Source organism: Rhinolophus sinicus, chromosome 14 (genome assembly GCF_057876585.1).
Source record: "Rhinolophus sinicus isolate RSI-liver-muscle chromosome 14, RSI-T2T, whole genome shotgun sequence".
NCBI classification, from domain to species: domain Eukaryota; kingdom Metazoa; phylum Chordata; class Mammalia; order Chiroptera; family Rhinolophidae; genus Rhinolophus; species Rhinolophus sinicus.
In genome coordinates this window covers 23,218,775-23,237,965 of record NC_142514.1, presented here as the reverse complement: position 1 = coordinate 23,237,965, position 19,191 = coordinate 23,218,775, and the positions used below count along the sequence as shown (strand labels likewise).

Here is a 19,191-nt window from a genome sequence, read left to right as displayed (position 1 = left end):
TCCCAACCCCCATCTCAACCCCACCATACCACTTGCTTCCCCACAGCAGCAGCAACGGCCGCCCTATCAGCACACACGAGACCACGGACAGGCAGTGCAGCTGAATGGCATTTTATTTCTAATTGGATCCGCTCGCTTTGTCTGACGTAGCTTGCTTGCACCCTCTGCGTTGGTTCTTAGGCAAGCCTTGGCGATTCTTCTTCCTGGCATTGCGTTGTGCGCGGTAGACTTTCAGTTCCTCATGGTACTTAGCTCTCAGGAGAGCGGCTCTTTGTTCGTACGGCTGCTTCTCGATGTCTGGTTTTGCACACCACATCTTCCCTGAGGCCTTTGCCACCTGCACCACCGACCAGTTCGGATTCTCCCTCTTCAGCTGGGTGTAGTGGTCTTGGCAGAAGAGTAGGAAGGACGATGGAGGCCGCTTAGGTGCCTGGGGGTCCCGTTTTCTCCGCTTCTTCCTCTTGCCAATGTAATTCATCATCTCTTCCTGGTACCGGGCTTTGTCAAGCTTGGCCAGGGCTTCATATTTGGCCTTTTCATGCTTTGAGATGGACCTCCATTTTTCCGAACACTTTCTCGAGAACTCTTTAAAGCTAAGGTAGGTATTTGGTTGCTGCTCCTTGAACTTGTTCTTGCAATTCAGTATAAAGTGGATGTAAGAAGAGACATTAACCTTGGGCCTTAGCTGGATTTCTTTTCCCATGTTCATACGGTCATTTTCTTTTCTGTATTCAGTAACTTGGACAGCAGAGACTTTTGTCCCCACACTCCAGGAGCAAATCTAGGAGGTGCTCTGCCTACGATGAATTTTTCTCTCTGCAAGAGCTGCAGTCAGGGGTCGGCTTTTTCAGTGGTGGTGGCATTATTGGGTCAGAAGAGGGGATTGTGACATCACTCCCAAGCTGGCCACTCCTGGCCAGTGCCTGTGGCATTTGCATACAGGTACTCTTAGTGGTTGGCTACTTGAGGGTCAGTTTTTGCTTCTCATGAAACAATTGTTCATCTGGAGAAAGCTCTGGAGCGGCTACTTCCCCTGGAATATCTCTCCTTGGCTTCCTGGAGGCAGTGGGCTTTGCTCAGCCTTAGGAGTTTGACTCCTCAGATGCGGTAACAAATCACGAGGTCTGCCTTCCTGGCCGTAAGATTGTCAAGGTGCCGCATCATCCCTTCCAAAGGCAGGCTGGAAATAATGAACAGGAGAAGGTGGATGGCTCCAGAACTGTCATGATAAAATGTGAAGTCTTTCTGTTTGCCCCGCACACTGGCAGCTCCTCCTGTACGAAGAGTTTAGTAGTAACTCTAAAAATAATCAGGTGTGACAGCTGTGACTCGGTTCCTGTCAGGACAAAGTTTGTCTAATTTAAAACCCGAGCATTGGCTGTAAGTCTAAACTCTTTGTTTCTCTGAAGAAACTTGAGGGGGAGGGAGGGAAACAGGAGAAGCTTGAGATTTTACTAATTATACTTGAGTCCAGGAAAAATGATATCAAACCCTTGGTATATCAGGAGGCCTCACTTCAGGGATCCCCATTTCTTGGGGTTAGAGCACAGCGCTTGGAGTTAGAGTGTAATAGCCACACTCACACTAGTTGGCCCCTGGCCTTTTGTAAATGCAGTTGCAGATATCCCACCCGCCTTCCAACTGGAGGGAAAGGAGAGACAAAGGGACCTTTGGACTCTGTGGGGTACTTGCTTATATGGTACAGCAGGTGATACAGCTCAGAGGTTGATGATAGCACCAAATTTGCAGGGCTATAAAACTAAACGTCATGAACATAGAAGTTAACCTGGTTAAGGTCAAACAGCCACTAACAGGTGAGAGTCTGGATTTGGACCCATTTATCTGACTCACACCTGTGCTTCCTCCTGCCTGCACAGAACTGTTGCCTTGGGGGGAGCAAGGGCCCAGGTATGTGGCCTCAGCAGCTGAGCCTGACAAGGAAACTTGCCTAAGGTTTTGACCACATGTAGAAGTCCACCGCCAGGACCCCAAGGTTGACTTCAGCTTCTGTCTTGTGTAAAAGAAACATGGAAACTGATATGAGTCCCCAGGCCTGAATTCTCGCCCCAGCTGTGCTGAGAGGTGGCCGGGCTACTGCAGCCAGTCCCTCCCTTCCTGTGAGCCTGTGATTTCTCATCTGTAAAATCAGTGTGTAGACTGTTGAGGAAAGATAGTCCCTCCAGGGGACATGCTGTCGTGTTATGGCTGGATTTGGGAGCCTGTGAGATACCAGATGTCTGCCAAGGAAATCTGGGCGAGTAGGGAGGGGTCTGGCCAGTGGGAACGGATTGCTCCAGGGACATCTGTCAGCCCAGGTAGCTTTTCTCACTCTGGTGCTTTCTTCCAAGGGGCCAGAGGTCGGCTCACCTGTTTGTTGGACTTGAACTGGGCTGCAGAGATACATGGGACACAGCTCCTGCCTGAGGTAGAGGATGGGCTGTGAGGAAGAACTTGGCTAAAGTCTGTATTACTCAGACCCTGCTCAGACTCACAGCAGAACCCAGCAGCTTGTCTCTGCCTCTCTTCATGACCCTTACCCCCTCACACTGGTAAGATCCACGGAGATGAACCCCATGATAGCCATCTGGAGCCCAGCAGATCTAGGAAGAGAAGGCAGTAAACGTGAAAGCTAGGGCCATCCTTTGTTGTTCAGGCCACACTCCCAGCATGGAGGGGTGAAGCAGGGGAATTCTTTGTCTGAGGAGCTATGGGAGGGGAAATACACCTGGCTTTCTGTATTCATGCTGTGTGTGCTGGAGTCTGAGGTGTGCCGCTCCAGATCCCCTTTCCAACCCTCTCTGCTCTTCTCTGCCCCTAAGCTGACCGATGTGGACCACATCAATGGAGCCTGGACCCTCTGACTTCCATTTCAGTGTGGCCAGTGGGGACCCCAACCCCAAGGAGATGAAGGAGGGAGGAAGGTGAGGTCAAGGCATTTATTCTCCTGGCTTCCATCCTGTGGGGTCAACTGACGCTGGTTGTCCACCCCCTGGACTGAAAGTCTCGGCTTCCTCTCAAAGTATCGTCTCTAAATGACTGACTCCTTTCAAGTTCAGGAATTGCTCCCTCTCCTCACCCCCTCCTAGTAAGAGCTCTGCTTTTTACTAGCCTCTGAGGACTCTGCTGTCTCTTGTGGCTTTCCCACACCTTGCCCTTCCCTTTGTAAATGACCTCTTTATTAAACACTCTGAATTAGTCTAATTTGAGCGCCATCTGTTTTCTGCTGGGACCCTGACCAAAGCACCATGTTTCTAGCCTTCCACTATGGACAGCCGTGGAGATGGATAAATAAACTGTGGGCATCAGTCCAAGGTAGGAGGATATTGAGCCGGATACCCAAGAGCTGGGCAGCCCCACAGCCAGGAGTAGTCAGCAGGGGAAGAGTGCCTGCCCCAGCAGGGGCTGGACAGGGCCACGGGGCCCAGGAGGGTGTCTAATATCCTTGTATTATGAGCTGACCTTTTGGCAGGGACACTGGTCTGAGGGCCAGATAGTAACTATTTTAGGCTTTGGAGGCCACACAGTTTCAATTGTAAGTACTCAACTCTCTGGTTGTAGCTCAAAAGTACCCATAGATAGTATGTAACACATGAGTGCGGCAGTGTCACAATAAAACTTTGCAAAAACAAACAGTGGTCTGGAGGTCATAAATCTGCCACCCCCGGTCTATCCCCGGTCTAGAGATGAGAATGCAGTATTTTCTAACTTTCCGATCGCAGTCTACAGTAAGGAATACAGTTTACACCATGACCCACTTATGCAGGCGCGTACTTCATAATAATATTTATATAATGCTTAATGTGTCAGCCTCGGTTCTAAGCACTTTCCCTATATCAATGCATTTAGTCTTCAGAAAAGCCCGCTGTGGAGTGCGGTGCAGTGGGGTGCTATTTTTCTTCCCAAGATAAAGGTCTCCAAGCACAGAGTTTCCAGAAACAAAAGTTTTATGAAACCTACATTTCTTTTCTAGTCTATTCTGTTGCAGTTTCCGCTATTTTGTTATTTAAAATGCAACCCACAGACTGATCTCATGGCCCACTAATGGGACACAATCTATGGATGAATTTGAAAAACAGTCTCAGCCAGCTGGGAGGGAGTGTCTCTTCACTTGGTGTTAAAATGAAATGAAAATCAGACATGAGTTCCAATTCTAGCTTCATCAATTACTAGCTGGGTCACCTTCACCACTTACTAGCTGGGTCACCTTCACCACTTACTAGCTGGGTCACCTTCATCACTTACTAGCTGGGTCACGTTGCGCAGGTCTAGCTTGTTACAGTCTTATCCGTACAAAGCAGTGAACTGATGATAAAATGGTGAGGGTTAACTAATTGAAGTGGTGGGAAGCAAAGCCCCTGACACTCCCCCTCCCTCACAGTGGGGGCTGGACTTAGGGACTCACTTGTAGTGACCAGCGTATGGAAAAGGACAGATTGCATCTTCACAGTGGAGAAAGCTGCAGATCTGCCTCAACCCAGCAATCAAAGTGAATATCAATAATAGGCCATATTGATATCACATCCCCCCCTTCTATAATATGATTAATAAGAGTATCTCACCTCTGTGGCATTCTTCCCCCAAATCCATAACCCCTGGTCTAATCATGAGAAAATATTAGACAAACCCAAATGAAGGGACATTCTACAAAATACTTGACCAATGTTTGTCAAAAGTGAGAAAACACGGAAAGCCTGGGAAATGGACACAGATGGGAGGAGACTAAGGAGACATGTTGACTAAAGGCCATGAGAGATGTTGGACTGGATCCTGGAACAACAAAAGGGCCATTCGTGGAAGGACTGGAGAAATCTGAATAAAGTCTTCCATTGAGCCAATAGCATTGCACCAATGTGGATTTTCAGTTTTGATACACGTCCCATCGTTATATGACAAGCTAATGCTAGAGGAAGCTGGGTGAGAGGTATATAGGAAATTTCCATACTATCTCTGCAACTCGTTTCTCATTTCAAAATAAAAAAATGTCCCCAGCTGACAGGACTGTGCACCCAGGGAGGAGACAGCCCACTCTGGATCCTTCTCCCTCAGGACTCACAGGGCAGATACCCTCAACCGCAGCGACGTATACTCTTGGCGTATCTTCTGTCACCATGTTTCTCAAATTTGGTGGCATGCTGGAACCACCTGTGGGGCTTTCAGACATCCCAGTGCTCAGGCGACAGCAACACAAGAGCAAAAGGACCTGGCCCAGGCATGCGATAAATGCTTTGATGCTTCTTCACTCTGCCTCCTGCCCCTCCTCCTCCTATGGGATGGAAATCAATGGCTGTGCTTGCCCTCTGAGCCAGGTGCCTGTGGTAGGGAGAATAATGGCTCCACAAAGATGTCCACATGCTAAACCCCGAAGCCCATGAATACGTTACCGTACACAGCAAAAGGATCTTTGCAGATGTGATTATATTAAGGATTTGGAGATGGGAAGATTATCCTGGATTATCCAGATGGGCCTGATGTAATCACACGGGTCGTTATAAGAGGAAGGCAGGAGGGTCAGAATTAGAGATGAAGGTGTGATGACAGGTGCAGAGGGTCAGAGTCAGCGAGATCTGAAGGTGTCACACTGCTGGCTTTGAGGATGAAAAGACCACAAGCCCAGAAATGAGGCTGCCACTAGATGCTGGGAAAGGCAAACAAATGGATTCTCCCCTAGAGCCTGCAGAGGGAAAGCAGCCCTGCCAACACCTTGACCTTGGCCCATGACACCCATGTCGGACTTCTGACCTCCAGAATTGTGAGATAATAAATCTGTGTTGTTTCAAGCCCCTGCATTTGTAGTAATTTGTTAAAGCAACAGTGGGAAACGAACACAGTATCTTTCTCCTGCAACTGGTGGTCTGTAACTTTTCCTGTGCTATTCTTAGCCCCTGCGTGTGTTAATAAAGACGAGAAATTTACGCCGCCACTTACGGATTCGTTGAGGTGGCAGGAAGCACGGGCTACTCAATTTTACACAGTCTTCTTTACTCACTCACTGACTCATTAAGTCACTAATTCACTCATTTGCCTACCGATTAATTCATTTATATATTCTTTCAGTTCATTCACTACTCACCACACACACACACACACACACACACACACACACACACACACACACACACACACACACCCCCTCAGTAAAGAGCTGTGAGTTTCTTGAGCAGTGTGGCTGATTTTTTGATGACCAGTTATAAATAGTGTTTGAGGGATGGCAATGTCTCAGGAAGGCAGGTGATACTAGAGGGAGCCCCTGAAATGTCCTGGAAGCCAGTCTGCTGGGACAGGCAGGGTCAGAAGCAGCCAGAGCCAGGCTCTGTGACACTGACCTCATGTCAAGCAGTCACTCAATCAGATGTGACCGTGATATTTTAATAAAAGTGATGGTAATACGTTAGGTATATTACCTTTGGGAACCTAGAGAGAGAGACTAATTTGTCTAAGGCCACACGGCAACGAGTGGCAGACCCAGGCCTCAAATTCAGGTTGGTTGGACGTCTAAGGCCATGTTCTCGGCCTCTGCTGGTCGTCTGACTCCTCTGGCTGGGGGCAGGAAAGGAGGAAGCCGCGAAGGAACAAGGCCAAGTATTGTAGAAGGAGGGCAAACGGAGGGAGAATATGGCGTCTGAATCTCAACAGAGAAGGGATATAGGGGAGACTTTTCTCATCCGGGTTGATCCTCCTCCCAGATGGATCTGGTCAAGTTATCCCAGTTCCTAGGATACCCCGAGTCCAACAGGTTGACTGACCAGAGAGCCCACAGAACCGCACTAGCATCTGCGGGAACACACAGAGCCTGGCTCCACGCCCAAGGACAGAGGCTGGTCAGCCCCCAGCCCAGTGGACCCCTGGAGAGCTGGACAGGAAATGGTACAGTGGGGTCAGCATGGTGGACCAGGCCTGACTGCTCACCTCTGGCAGGACGCAGCCTAAGGGAGAAGACGAGATCTAGAACAAGACCACCTGTGGGGAGGTAACCCCACAGTGAGCTGCGGGTACCCCACACAGGCCTTGACAAAGCCACTTCCTGACCCCACAGAGTGGGAAGAGTGGCCTCTGAGCACTCAGTCCAACCCGCTGCCACTTTCAACCGCAGTGGACGTCCTTTCTTTTGTCTGCCTAGCAAACTGACATTCCTTGAGAACTGTCCTCAAAGTCGGCATGGGGTTCTAGTAGAGGCCACGCCTTCGCCCCAGGAGTGGGCACATCCCCCAGCCACACTAACCCAGGGCCTCCCGTGAGCTTTTGGTAACTGGAACCAAGGGAAGAAATCCTCGTCCTCTCGGGGGATGAAGAGGAGAGGGTGAACCAGGCAGCTACTAGGGCGGGCATGGTTCCAGCCTCTAGCAGCCGTTTGCAATAGAGCGAATGAAGCTGGCAAACAGAGAACAACAAAGACGGGGTGCAGAGAGAGAGGGGGGCCTTGTGGCGTTGGAGTCCCTGGTCCTAGTCATGCCTGGGGTTCTAGTCGTCCCGGCCATAGCCCTGCTCCTCCTATGGTTTGGCTACAAGAGCCAGTTTCTTCTCAATTCCAGGCTGATTTGATCTGGATTTCTGCCCCTGGAAACTAGACGCCTAAGACATTAAGCCAGATGTGATGGGGTGCGGGGTATGAGAGGCCAGGAGCTGTCCTCTCCCCCAGTTTTCACTTCTTTCATCTCCTCCCCTCGCCTTGTTTTCGCTCCACCATCCTAATGTCTGGACCTCCGGTTTGTTGTTCAGTGTACGTCCGACGGTCACATCATGGCCCTCAGTAATAATAGCAAACGCTTTCTGAGCATTTGCTGTGTGTCGGACACTGTACTGAGAGCTGCTATAGCCATTTTCTCCCTTAAACCTCCTAACAGCTCCACGAGGTGGCCGCTGCCACTGTCCTTATTAAGTAGATGGGGAAACTGAGCCCCAAAGCAGGGCAGGTACTTGCCCAGAGTGAGACAGCTGGTAAGTTTAGAGCTGAGATTTGAACCCAGGCAGGCTCCTGCTGGGCTCCTGAGCTTCATGTCTACCCCAAACTGCTTTCTATTCCGTAAACGCTGGTCCCTTTTGTCACGTTAGTCCCTTTAGTCTCTTGCTGCACAGAGACATGACATGACCGAGAATTGTGGCTGCTGCGTCTCGAAGCCTTAGCAAGAGTTTATGAGCGTCACTGAGTCACCTTTAATTGTCACACATCACACTCTGACATACACACTGGGAGAAAAGCACAGAGAGGTAAAGCAACCCCCCAAAGGTCACAGAGGAATGAATGTGACAGGAGGCAGGGTCAGAATCCAGCTCTGCCTGACTCTAGGACACCTTGCTCACAGAGCTTAGCAGCCCCGACACGTCTTACCCTACCAGTCCCCGGCCGACTGGGAGGCTCACTCCCTCAGCCGTAGCTCTAGAGCTGCTGAATACCTCGGCGGGGCTGGCGAGCTGCCTCCTGGAGGGGGAGAGGGAGCGCTGATGATGCTCAAACTAAGAATGGCAGCTGAGGGGCAGGCAAAGATGCGTGGGAAGCGCCTCGATAAGCCATCTGCAAACATTTCCTCTGGATGAGAAGAAGTACCCTAGTGTAATCCCCGGAGGCCTCTGTGAGGCATACAGTGCCACCCCCACTGGAAGGGGGCAGGTCCCTTCTCTGAGTCATGTCTGCCAGTGACAGGCAGAAGATGGGCAAGGCTGAGTAAGCACGAACTGGTGGAGGCCAGGCTGGGGCCACCCGAGGGAGAGGGAAGATGACTACCCAGGGTACCGGCTACGCTCGGTGTCACACAGTGTCCTGTCCTTTCACCCCTGCACTGTTCTGTCACCACAGTGGATGCAGGTGTCCTTAGCGCCCCGAGAAAACCTAGGTCAGGCTGCTCTCAGGTCTGCTTAACCCCTGTGTGCTCTGGAGAGGAGGGTTCAAGGCACTGATAAAATGCTGACCTGTCTCTTCTCAGACCTAAGTAAGGGAGGAAAATAGTTCACATTTGTGAGGCACCAACTGTGTGTCAGGCACAGTCCTGGACATGTTATATACATGAGCACGGCAGTTCTGCACAGATGAGGAAACTGAGGCTCAGAGAAGTTACAGTGCACGCCCACATTTACACAACTGGTAAACAGCGGAGCCCAGATTCAACTACAGGCCTGTCTGATTCCAGAGTCCCAGCCCTTAGCCCTTGACTTTCTTAAACCGATTGCCTCTGTGTAGGGGAATAAGACAGGTAATGAACCAGACAGGTGGCATCTCTACCTAGACAGAGACCTGAGCTGGGAAGGGGGGAGGGTCGGTTAGGGTGTAAGTGTGCCTTGGTCACCCCTAAGGCCTGTACCCTGTTCCTGGGCCAAGCGTGATGGAGACAGGCTTTATCATCTTGGGGCACGGGGACCATCAGGTGTCCAGGCTGGATCTCAGGTCCCATCTGTAGTCACAGAGACTCTGGTGCAGGGAATGGGCAGCTGAGAGCCCAGCGGCTGGTCAGGGCTGAGACTGCTCTAGATTCTTTCCCCGTCAGACAGGAGCAGGACCTAGAAAGGGGCAAATGTGCAAGGCACAGCACATCACATCATATAAGAATGATGGGGGGCAGGGCACAGCAACAGGAATGGAAGAAATGGTGCTGGGACACCCTTTTCCCTAATCTTCTCTGGTCCTATAGGGCCTTCTCCATAAAGCCAGTGCATAGTCCCATCAGCTGGATTGACCCAGCTTGGGTCACATGGCCACCCCAGTCAGTTGTGGCCTAAGGGTCCCATGGCTGCCCCTTTCAGCAGCTGTGTGTTGAGGCCGAGGCAGACTGGTCCTCTAAGGCTTCTAGCACTTAGAAAAACATGGAACTGCCTGATTTAAACCCGGAGACAGAAAAGAAGAGAGTTGGGCACCCCCTGAAAGGTTGTTAAAAACCCACCACAAGCCCCCTCACCCAGAGCTTGGCACCTGGCACCGGACCCAACCCCATTCTGTTCACTTCAGTGTCATGGGCACAGCCTGTCACAGAGGCAGGAAGTGCCTCACCCAGGATCTGTGCCAGGTGAGCAGCTGAGCTAGGAATGGAAGGAACTGACACCCAAGCCACTCCCCACACCTTCCCAATGTGCCATCCCCAGGACATCAGTGGTGATGCCCTCATCCCACCTGACAGCAAACATAGCCAGGAGCCCTGTCTGTCCCTCAGCACTCCCAGGTTCAGACATATTTCCTCCAGGGTGCAGTGCATCTGGAGGAAAAGCATTCACCTGATGTAGTTGGTGTGGGTTCCCCGGAGCTACCAATTAGCTGAGCAGGGAAGAGCCTGACAATTTGTTGACTTTATTGAGTTGCTTCTGGGGAAGAAGGAACATTTGCTCACCTCGATAACCAAACTCCACTGGTGCTGTATTGGGGATATGTCAGCGTGAGAAGAATCCCCCCAAGGGGGTACCAGCAGCTGCTGTGTGAATGGGGAGCACAGCAAGGGCTGAGGGACCAAGGGGGGCAGCATGTCTTCGTGGGAAACCCAGATGAAACCCCCTGTGGCCCCCAAGGCTCTTGCTACTATCTCTGGGCTCACCTGCCTTTCCTCTGTTTTGCCCCACATGTGCCCTCTGCTTCCACCAGCAGGAACTTGTTCATTCGCTCATTCATTCATTCAAGCGTTCCTCCTTCCAGTGAGCAACGTTTACTTAGCCCTTTGCACGTGTCAGGCAGTCTGCAAGGTCCTGAAGAGAGAACTGAACAAGAAGGAAGCTCAGGGAGCTCACAATTTGGTGGGTGGGGCAGAGCCCTGAACAACGCCTGGTGAGACAAACACTGTGGCACCTTCTCTCAACCAGGAGAAGCCGGCGTCATGGAGCCAATAGCTGTCAGATGACACCTGAAGGATGAGCATGAAGGAGCTAGAAAAATGGTGGCAGTAGATCAAAGTGGACAGGGAGAATTTGTAAAGACGTGACTTCTTGATCTTTGGAAACATTCAGACCAGATCTTGACTGACAATTCGTCATGAATTCTGTAGTTGGGGTGCATCCATAGCTGGGCATTAGACCTAGGAGAGCTCTGAAGGCCTTCGCAAATAAAAGTTTCAAATAAGCTGGTTTCCTCTCTCCCGATCACAAGTTAGAAAACGTGCCCCTCTATTGAAAGCAAGAGACTGCTGTCCGTTCGTTCATTGGTTTATTCATCCACTCAAAAGCCTGTAGATGTTTAACCATCTCCCAAAGCAGCTCCCTGGAGTAGCTGGCACTCCCACAGCCTTGGTACATCTTCCTGACCAATGCCCTGTGGCGTTCTAAGCCCGGCCGCCTGCCTGCTGTCTCCCTCTCCCTCCCTCAACACCTGTGCGCTTCCTGCTCCCACCAGCTGAGTCTTGCACTGTCTGAGAATCAGATGGGTTTGTTGCCAACTCTCTCGGTGCCAGTCATACTTGTTATTGTAATTATGTGATTTAAATTAAACATCACATAAACTGATGAAATATGAGTGCGAAAGGAAATACAGTCGCATCTACGGAAACTAAATTGAATGCTTTGGAGTGACTCCATGAAGACGCTCTAAAAAGAATTGCTTCCCAAATATTAGGTGTGAGTGAGTAAGGTAACTGCCCCCCGCTGCGTCAGCTCCATCGGGGCAGGGAGCCCATCTGTCCTGTTCACTGCTGCATCCCCAGTGCCTAGCACAGTGCCTGGCATGGCGCAGGGGCTTAATAAATATCTGTTGACTGAACAAGCTGTAGCAAAATTGGACGTGGTGAGTGATGCACTACGGGTGCAGTTTATACAAGATAGGCAATGTGGAGAATGAACCCGTGATAAAGGTCTTGGTCCTGCATTAAGTGGATTGGCAAATAAATGTCCGTATAAGTATCTTATATTTTAATGAAACATTTAAGGTATGTTTGCATTCGTTTACTATTCCCTACTTAGAAAAAAATAATTTTAACTAAACAACTACATCGTCAGCAAAGCTCCTATGGTAGGCGTCAGTAAACTCTTTCTGTAAAGCGTGAGATACGTATTTTTGGTTTTGTAGCTTACAGTTTCTGTCACAACTACTCAACTCTGCCATTGTAGCATGAAAGCAGAGGACGTGTAAATGAATGAGCACGGTTTGAGCTAATAAAACTTTATTTACAAACAGCCAGCACGCGGTAGGTACCCAACCCGTTTTGTGGAAGTGGTTTGTCCTGTGTGCCAGGCAGTGTGCCGTGTTGCTGGGCCTGCCGAGACGGAGAAGATCCTGCCCTTCTGCTCTTGGTCTTATGGAGAGATTACCTTCTAGTCGGGGAGATGGTCAAGCCAAAAAATGATTCTGACGTGATGTGCCCAGTACAATGGCAGGGGTGTGTCCTTGGTGCAAAGGGGACACAGTAGAGGGAACTGCTCCTCATGTGGGCGCAGGGGGCGGGAGAGGTGGAGGAAAGGAGACATTTGGTTAGGTTTATGAGATGAGTAATATTTTCCCGGGTAGTCAGGTGGGACTACAGGGAAGAGCATTCCAGGGAGAGGGAACAGCACATGCAAAGGCATGGGGACATGAAAGTGTCCATGGCTCAAAGGGAGTGTCATTGAAGAAGCAAGGCATTAAAAAGTTTGGGCTTTATCCTCGAGCCAGTGGGCCTTCGCTGCTGGGTTTCCAGTAAGGCAGGGACTCGATCAGATCTCCCCACAGAGTATGGAAGGTGGACTGGATGTGGAGGGCAGGTCAGAAGACTGTCTCTATGGTCCATGTGAGGAATGGTGAGGGGTGGTGAGGTGGAGAATACTTGGCCATAGCTGGCAAGGGGGTGAAGGGCAGGGAGGAGTTCAGGATGATCCCCGGGTTGGGGGACTGGTGGGATGGTGAGAATTATGGGGACAGAGCACTAAGAGCAGGAATGACTGGGGGGAAGCTTTGGTTTGTTGAGAGCATAGGAAACAACCCCAAACACACATAAGAAGGTATCCAGGAGTTGAATCTCCATAGGCCGGCTCAGGCGTCTCGGAGCTGCCTGCACTAGTCGGATGGGTAGGCACTGCTGGGAACAAGAGCCTTGGGAGGCCAAAGGGCCTCTTTCCAAGATAAGGCTGGAGACGGGGGGACTCCAGCAACCCATATTTAAAACAGACTTGCTTTCATCCCAGGCATTCACCCAGTTCCTGGAACATATATACCATTGTGGGTTTGCCTTGGGAAAAGGGCTTATCTTGACATGACAAGCGTCCTAGGAATTTGGCTAAAGGAAAACGTTGGTGATGAGAAAGAGTGTCAGGGTTGAGTCTGTAAAGGCTGGCTTCAGGAGGAGAGGTAGCTTGGGTAGGAGGAAGCAGGAGTGGGCCTCCACTCAGGGCCTTGGTGCCCTTTGGCCCCCACCAGGACGTTTCCCTAGTTGCGTCACTGTGTCCTTTCCACCCCCCAGGGAGGAGCATAGAGGGCAGGTGGGAAGGGAAGGCGGCTTGGGAGTGGGGGCAGGGTGGCAAGCACCTCACGTATGTCACGTTCTCCCCAGCCAGCCTTGGGGATGGAGGGCTGGTTCATGCTTGGCCCTCGGACGCAGAGATGCTTGAACCCTGAATCAGGTCCAGGCCATTGCACATAACCTAGTGAAGAGATAAAGCCCACAAGAGGTGCTCTGGGAAACAGCCGATGCTATCGGCCGGGCGCGGAGTCTGCACGGAGAAGGGGACATTGCAGCTGAATCCTGTAGCTCATAGGCCTAGCCGGGACTCCCCATATCCAGGGAACCACAGAGAGAGTGGCAAGCACAGTACCTTTGCACAATATGTGTGTGCTTGCTGAGTAAATGAGTGAATGCGTATTCTCCTGAGGATGTCAGTTTCCGGGAACGCTGAGATTTAAACCAAGATCTACCTACCATTCCTCCCCCTCAGCTTACAGTTAGGCAACACTTCCTCGCGCTCACTGTTGCCATCTTATGGAGGTGTCTCTCAGCACCCCAACATCCTGCCTTTATGAGCAGAAGCACTCACGAACTCCATGAAGTCTACACCGAGCTCTCCTATTGCCAGGAGAAAAGTGTAGCGCTTTCTGTGAACTCAGAGCCACTTTCCCATCAGCAACTACATGCATTAAAGGGAGTGATTTTTTTTTTTTAATCCTCCCCAAGCCAGAATCTATTAATGAAGCCCCATTTAACAGAAGTCAATTTACCAAAAAGAAAAAAATTGAGTGTAATTGCTTAAATACATTTTATGTTGTACTGCAATAGCAATTCCCTGGGTGAACTTGGAATCCCCCAGGCCCCCCATCGTGAAGTTAATGTGGACGGAAAGGTTTGAAGGGGAGAATCTCTCTTTGTGTTTCTTTCCTTTAATTATGATTCTAAGAGGGAGCAAAATTAAAGAGGATCCTGGGGGGAGAGGGGTGGGGAAGAACAGGAACAGAATGCAATTCAGCCTAAACCGTTCCACTGCCTGCCTTCATGCCTGCATGTATGTGTCAGTATGATGCAGTGGCTGAGGACACCGGCTCTGAGTGGGATGCCACTTCACGGCTGTGTGACTTTGAGCAAGTTACCTAACCTCTCTGTGCAGCCAGGTGGCACAATGAGAAAGAGAGTGAAGACAGCAAATACAAAGGCCAAAACAGCAGTGTATATTCCGGTTCACATAAGGTCTTCTATTTGTCTGGAGAATGGTGTGTGTATGTGTGCCCATGCACGCAGCGAGGGCAGGCGGGGCGGAGGCAGACCAGGAACACTCCACTGGGAAAGTGACATTTGATCAAAGTCTTGGAGGAAGTGAGCGGGTGAGCCAGGTGGAGGTCTGGGAGAAGTGCCAGCTAGCAGGCAGAAGGAATGTCAAGTGCAAAGGCCCTGAGACAGGAGCAGGCCTGGTCAGTTTTGAACAGCAAGGAGACCGTGTGGCTGGGGCATACAAAATAAAGAGAGGAGGAGAGGTGAAGGCACACTGGTGTTTTTAAGGCCTGTTGGTCATTAGTGTCTTTTACTCTGAGGATTGGAACCGGAACCGGTAAAGATCTGTTTGTTTTTAATTAGCTCTGTTTAGGTACAAATTACATAAAATTGCCCATTTTAAATGTACAGTTCTCAGAGCTTTGACAAATGTGTACATGCCATGTAACTGCCATCTCATTCAAGGTACAAAATGTTTCCATCACCTCAGAAGGGTTCCCTGGACCTCTTCCCAGGCAGTCCCCACCTGTACCTCTCTCCCCTAGCTCCGGCAATCACAATCCGCTTTCTCTCACTGTAGATGAATCTTTTCCAGAGTTCGATATAAATGGAATAGTACAGTATGTACTCTCATCACCCAGCATAATGCTTTTGACAGTCATCCATATTGTTTCCTGTGTCAGTAGTTGTTCTTTTTATTGGAGGGTTTTGAGCAAGTCATAACACCATCTCCACGGCAGAATTTCTTGTGATGATTCTGACACAGAAGCCCCTAGCTCTTTGATAGATGCGGAGAAAACTCTCCAATATGCTATGTTGATGTCCAAGGAGGCAGTTGCAGAACAGGGTAAAGATGCGTGGGCAACAAAGGGCCCCTGAGGTTAACCCTTGGGAATTAACAGCAAGATTCCCAGCAGTGAGTAACGGTGGGGGAGAATGGGAGGGAGGTGGGAGATGACGCTTGCGGCTTCCCCAGTCTGTACAGTTGGGGGGTTAAAGCAGACCCCAGCGCTGGGGAAGCCTTGCTGACTTCAGTTCCAATCTTGATCAGCACTCCCACCCTGCTCGTGGGACCGTAGCACCCTCCCTTCGTTCCGTTTTGCCATACCCAGCCTTTGGTTTTGAATTATTCAGGTAATTTCTCCCACTTTTTACTTCCCTTATGTAAATATCCTCTAAGCTTTGTCGTTGAGATAGAATTGAATCTGGCCTGGGGCAAAAAATATCACCCACACTACTGTTTGTGGCTCCTTAGGAAACTTAAATGACTCAGCCTGTAATAAACTATTTTAAATGGGATCTGGTGAAATACAGTAATTGGCTTCTATAATAGCTCTTACCATAGCAATATGGGTTATATTCCTGGAGTTTAGTGTGTGTCAGCATTTTCATTATAGTAAAAACTCAGTGTTGCAGGGTGTGAAGCTCCTTGGTTAGTTCTTCTGTTTAATACGTATTCGTGGAGACCAGCCATGCTGAATCTCTTCCGTTTGCCCTTTCCGATCTTCTCCCCTCCCTTTTCCACCTTATTCCATGCCTAGGAAGACTTAGCTGCATCACTATGCTCCCTTGCCCTCTGGTTTCCAATTGGGCTAGATCAACAGAAACATCAGCAGAAGATGAGAGGAGGGGAGGGAGGGGTGTGAGTTCCAGGTATTCATTTCTTGCTTCCTCCTGGTAGGATTTGCACAAACTAGCTGTAGTCCTGACTGAAGCTTTGGGTCTGTGCAGTCCTCTCCTTCAGGGATAACTTTCCTCTGTGCAAAGTAGTTTCCCCTTTGTAAGGAGTCCATTCATGAAACTCCTGGAATGATTCTTTTATGACTTTGCCAGCTGTTTTCTGCCAGAATCCTGACATGCCTGCTTTGTACCAGCATTGGGGTCGGTGCCTGGTACAAAGATGACAAATAAAAATGATGAGGCAGAAAATAGCGCCTGCCACCTTCCAAGAGCTCTCCATTTGCCAGGGACCGTGAGAAGGTCTTTTCTGTGCATTAGCTCATTTAATCCTTGTGACCCTTTGGGGGCGGGGTTATTATTGTCCCCATTTCATAGGTGAATTAATGCGTATTTGTGGAGATAACAGAGAGCTTCAGGAAGTTTCGTCAGATCACATAGCTGATCCCTCCCCACCCAAACTTCTTCACCACCAGGTTACACTGCCCTCTTTAAGGAGTTATCGTAGGGTGACACACACCTAGATAAGTGGATTCTAATTTGAATAAAATGCTGTGACATCACAGAGGAGGGCAAGGAAAATTATAGTTACCGAGCTGATATGTGTCAGGTACTGGGCTAGCTTCTCTGCCTGTGAAGACTCGTTTATTCCCACAAACTCTTCTGGGGCTGGTGTTATTCTCATTCTCAGAAAGGGTAAGTAACCTATCCTACATTACGCTGGTGAAGCCCAGATCTGAACCCAAGTCCGTGTGGCTTCAAAGCCAAGGAGAGTAGGAAGAGCTTTCCTGAGGATGTGCTATCTGAGGGCACATGACGTCGTCTCCATGACATGGGTGGGCTGAGGGCTACTGGAAACTGTATTCCAGGCAGAAAAGGCAAAGCCACAGAACAGAAGAGCGCACGGATTGCTTAGGAGACGTGAGCAGGGTGTCCAGGTGGGGGCTGCCGGGAGTGATGGTACCAAAGGGGAAGCATCAGGAGGTTTGTGGGGAGGAGGGCAGGGAAGACCCTGAGCGTCGAGCCGGCTGGAAGGCTGAGCAGAGGAGAGAAGATGGAGGGGGTTCCTGGGGAACAAAGAAACGAGCAGAGCAAGGAGCTGCATCAAAAGCTTAGGCTGAGCGTGGCAGACAGGGCAGCGCTGAGCAGAGCCCGTGCAAGCAGGGGCAGGTGGGAGGTTCAGAAGGCCAGTGTCGTGTAGGTGTGGGGAGCCCTGCAAGCACTTGTGCTCTGAGGAACTAGAAGAGGAAAAGTCAGATTGACCTGGAAGTTGGCTCAAGATGGCAGTTGGCCAAGAGGCTGGGACAGGGACCAGTGATAGTGGGAGGTATCCTGGTGCCCCACCTCCTGAGCTGGACTGGCTAGAACCAGCTGAGTGGGCAGGGGGAGAGCCAGGAGACCATGGGCCGAGTAAGAGACCCCCAAATGGGCCATCACATTGTGAAGGGCCACAGTCCCTGTACTGGCTGTGTAAGCCCTCACTTCTGACTCCTTAGAGGGCCCGTGGGGCTTACTGGGGGGTAGCTGGACCTCAGCCCGCGAATGGGGTGTTGAACCTCTGCTGGAGAGCTGAACATTGGTCCTCCACATGGGGGCTGGGCCTTGCTGGGGGTTCTGGATCTCTGCTGGGGGTGGATATGTGGACATATGCTGGTGTATGTATGTGGGGGGGTATCTGCTGGGAGGGCTGGACCTCTCTGCTGACGATCTGGTCCTCTGCTCCAGACCTAGAGGATCCATGCCCTCCTTGGGGCATCTCAGGGGAAAGGAGCAGTGGGAAGAGCCCCTGGAGGAGCTACCTCAAGCTGCGCAGGCCCCAGGCTACTGCAGGGCGGCTGGGCCAGCACAGCCCTTCCTTCCCGTTCCAGGCCTGGGAGCCCTAGCATGCGTGGGAAGAGGCGAGACTTCTGGATGACCAGTCCCCTGTCCCAGCCATCTGTGGTCCCTGATCCTGCCCATTTCCTGTCCCTGCAGGTTCACTGGAGCCAGCCTCCCAGCCCCTGTCATCAGCAGCAAGAACTGGCTGCGGCTGCACTTCACGTCGGATGGCAACCACCGGCAGCGCGGCTTCAGCGCCCAATACCAAGGTAGGCAGGCCCCGGGCTGCCATGCTTCCTCAGTGGGTGGCAGAGGTGACCCCTGGGGGCTCATCTTGTCCCAGACTGGGTCTGGTGTGGCTTTAGGGCCTCTGATGTCTTAGAGGTCTGCTTATCTGCCATTGTGGTCTGTTGCCCAACGGTGGGACACTTCTCGAATTGTGTAGGCCTGTGTAGGCCGAGCGGCCCCTATTCAGGCCAGGCTAGTTATAATAGTTAATACTGTGCCTTCGCAGAGCCAGGCGTGTGCTAAGCACTGGATGAGCGTCATCTCATTTAACCCTCATCATTACCCTGCGTGCAAATAGTGTCATCACTCCCGTTTCATGGACGAGGAATCTGAGGTCTAGAGACATTAAGCCAGTTTCTGAAGGCCCTCAGAACTCCCGCCTTTTGAGTCCAGCGTTCATCCTCTTAACCACCAGCCTTTAGCCTACCCCGGCCTAAAGCCGGAGAGCAGCCCACATTGCAAATCTCTTTCATTTAATGTAGAACACAAATGTATTACAAACATAAGCAAAATAACTTTGGGGAGCTTAGATGCTCAAATCTGTGAAGAGCCATCTCGTGGCAAGAGATCAGACCAGGAATGGCGGTGGAATTTGCAGGGAAACCGATTCTTGCTCCAAGCATGAAAAATTTCCTACCCGCAAGAGCCACCTATAAAGAGGAGCAGGTGAAGTCCGAAGCGGGGAGCTCTTCACACCCAGAGGAGGGCCAAACGCCAAGGAATGGATGGGAGTAGACGACAACATTCCTTCCAACCTTGAGTGTATGCATTCAAAGTACATGAAGATTATAGACATAAACACCAAAGGCTGGCCTCATAACTTGCCTTTAACGGTCAC

At 50.6% G+C, this 19,191-nt stretch overlaps 2 protein-coding genes across 6 annotated transcripts in view; one reads left to right on the top strand and one right to left on the bottom strand.

Moving 5' to 3' along the window:
• The window catches only part of CSMD2 (CUB and Sushi multiple domains 2), a 577,361-nt gene that overhangs the window by 255,954 nt on the left and 302,216 nt on the right, over positions 1-19,191 (top strand). For all 5 annotated transcript variants that reach the window (XM_088791016.1, XM_088791015.1, XM_088791014.1 and 2 more), the window contains exon 6: positions 18,222-18,334. In XM_088791016.1, the coding sequence (XP_088647142.1) occupies positions 18,222-18,334 (113 nt within the window). The remainder of the gene's footprint in view (positions 1-18,221; positions 18,335-19,191) is intronic.
• On the bottom strand, positions 119-1,208 carry HMGB4 (high mobility group box 4). The gene has a single exon (XM_088789931.1). The coding sequence runs from the start codon at positions 707-709 to the stop codon at positions 119-121; it is 591 nt and encodes a 196-aa protein (XP_088646057.1). The 5' UTR covers positions 710-1,208.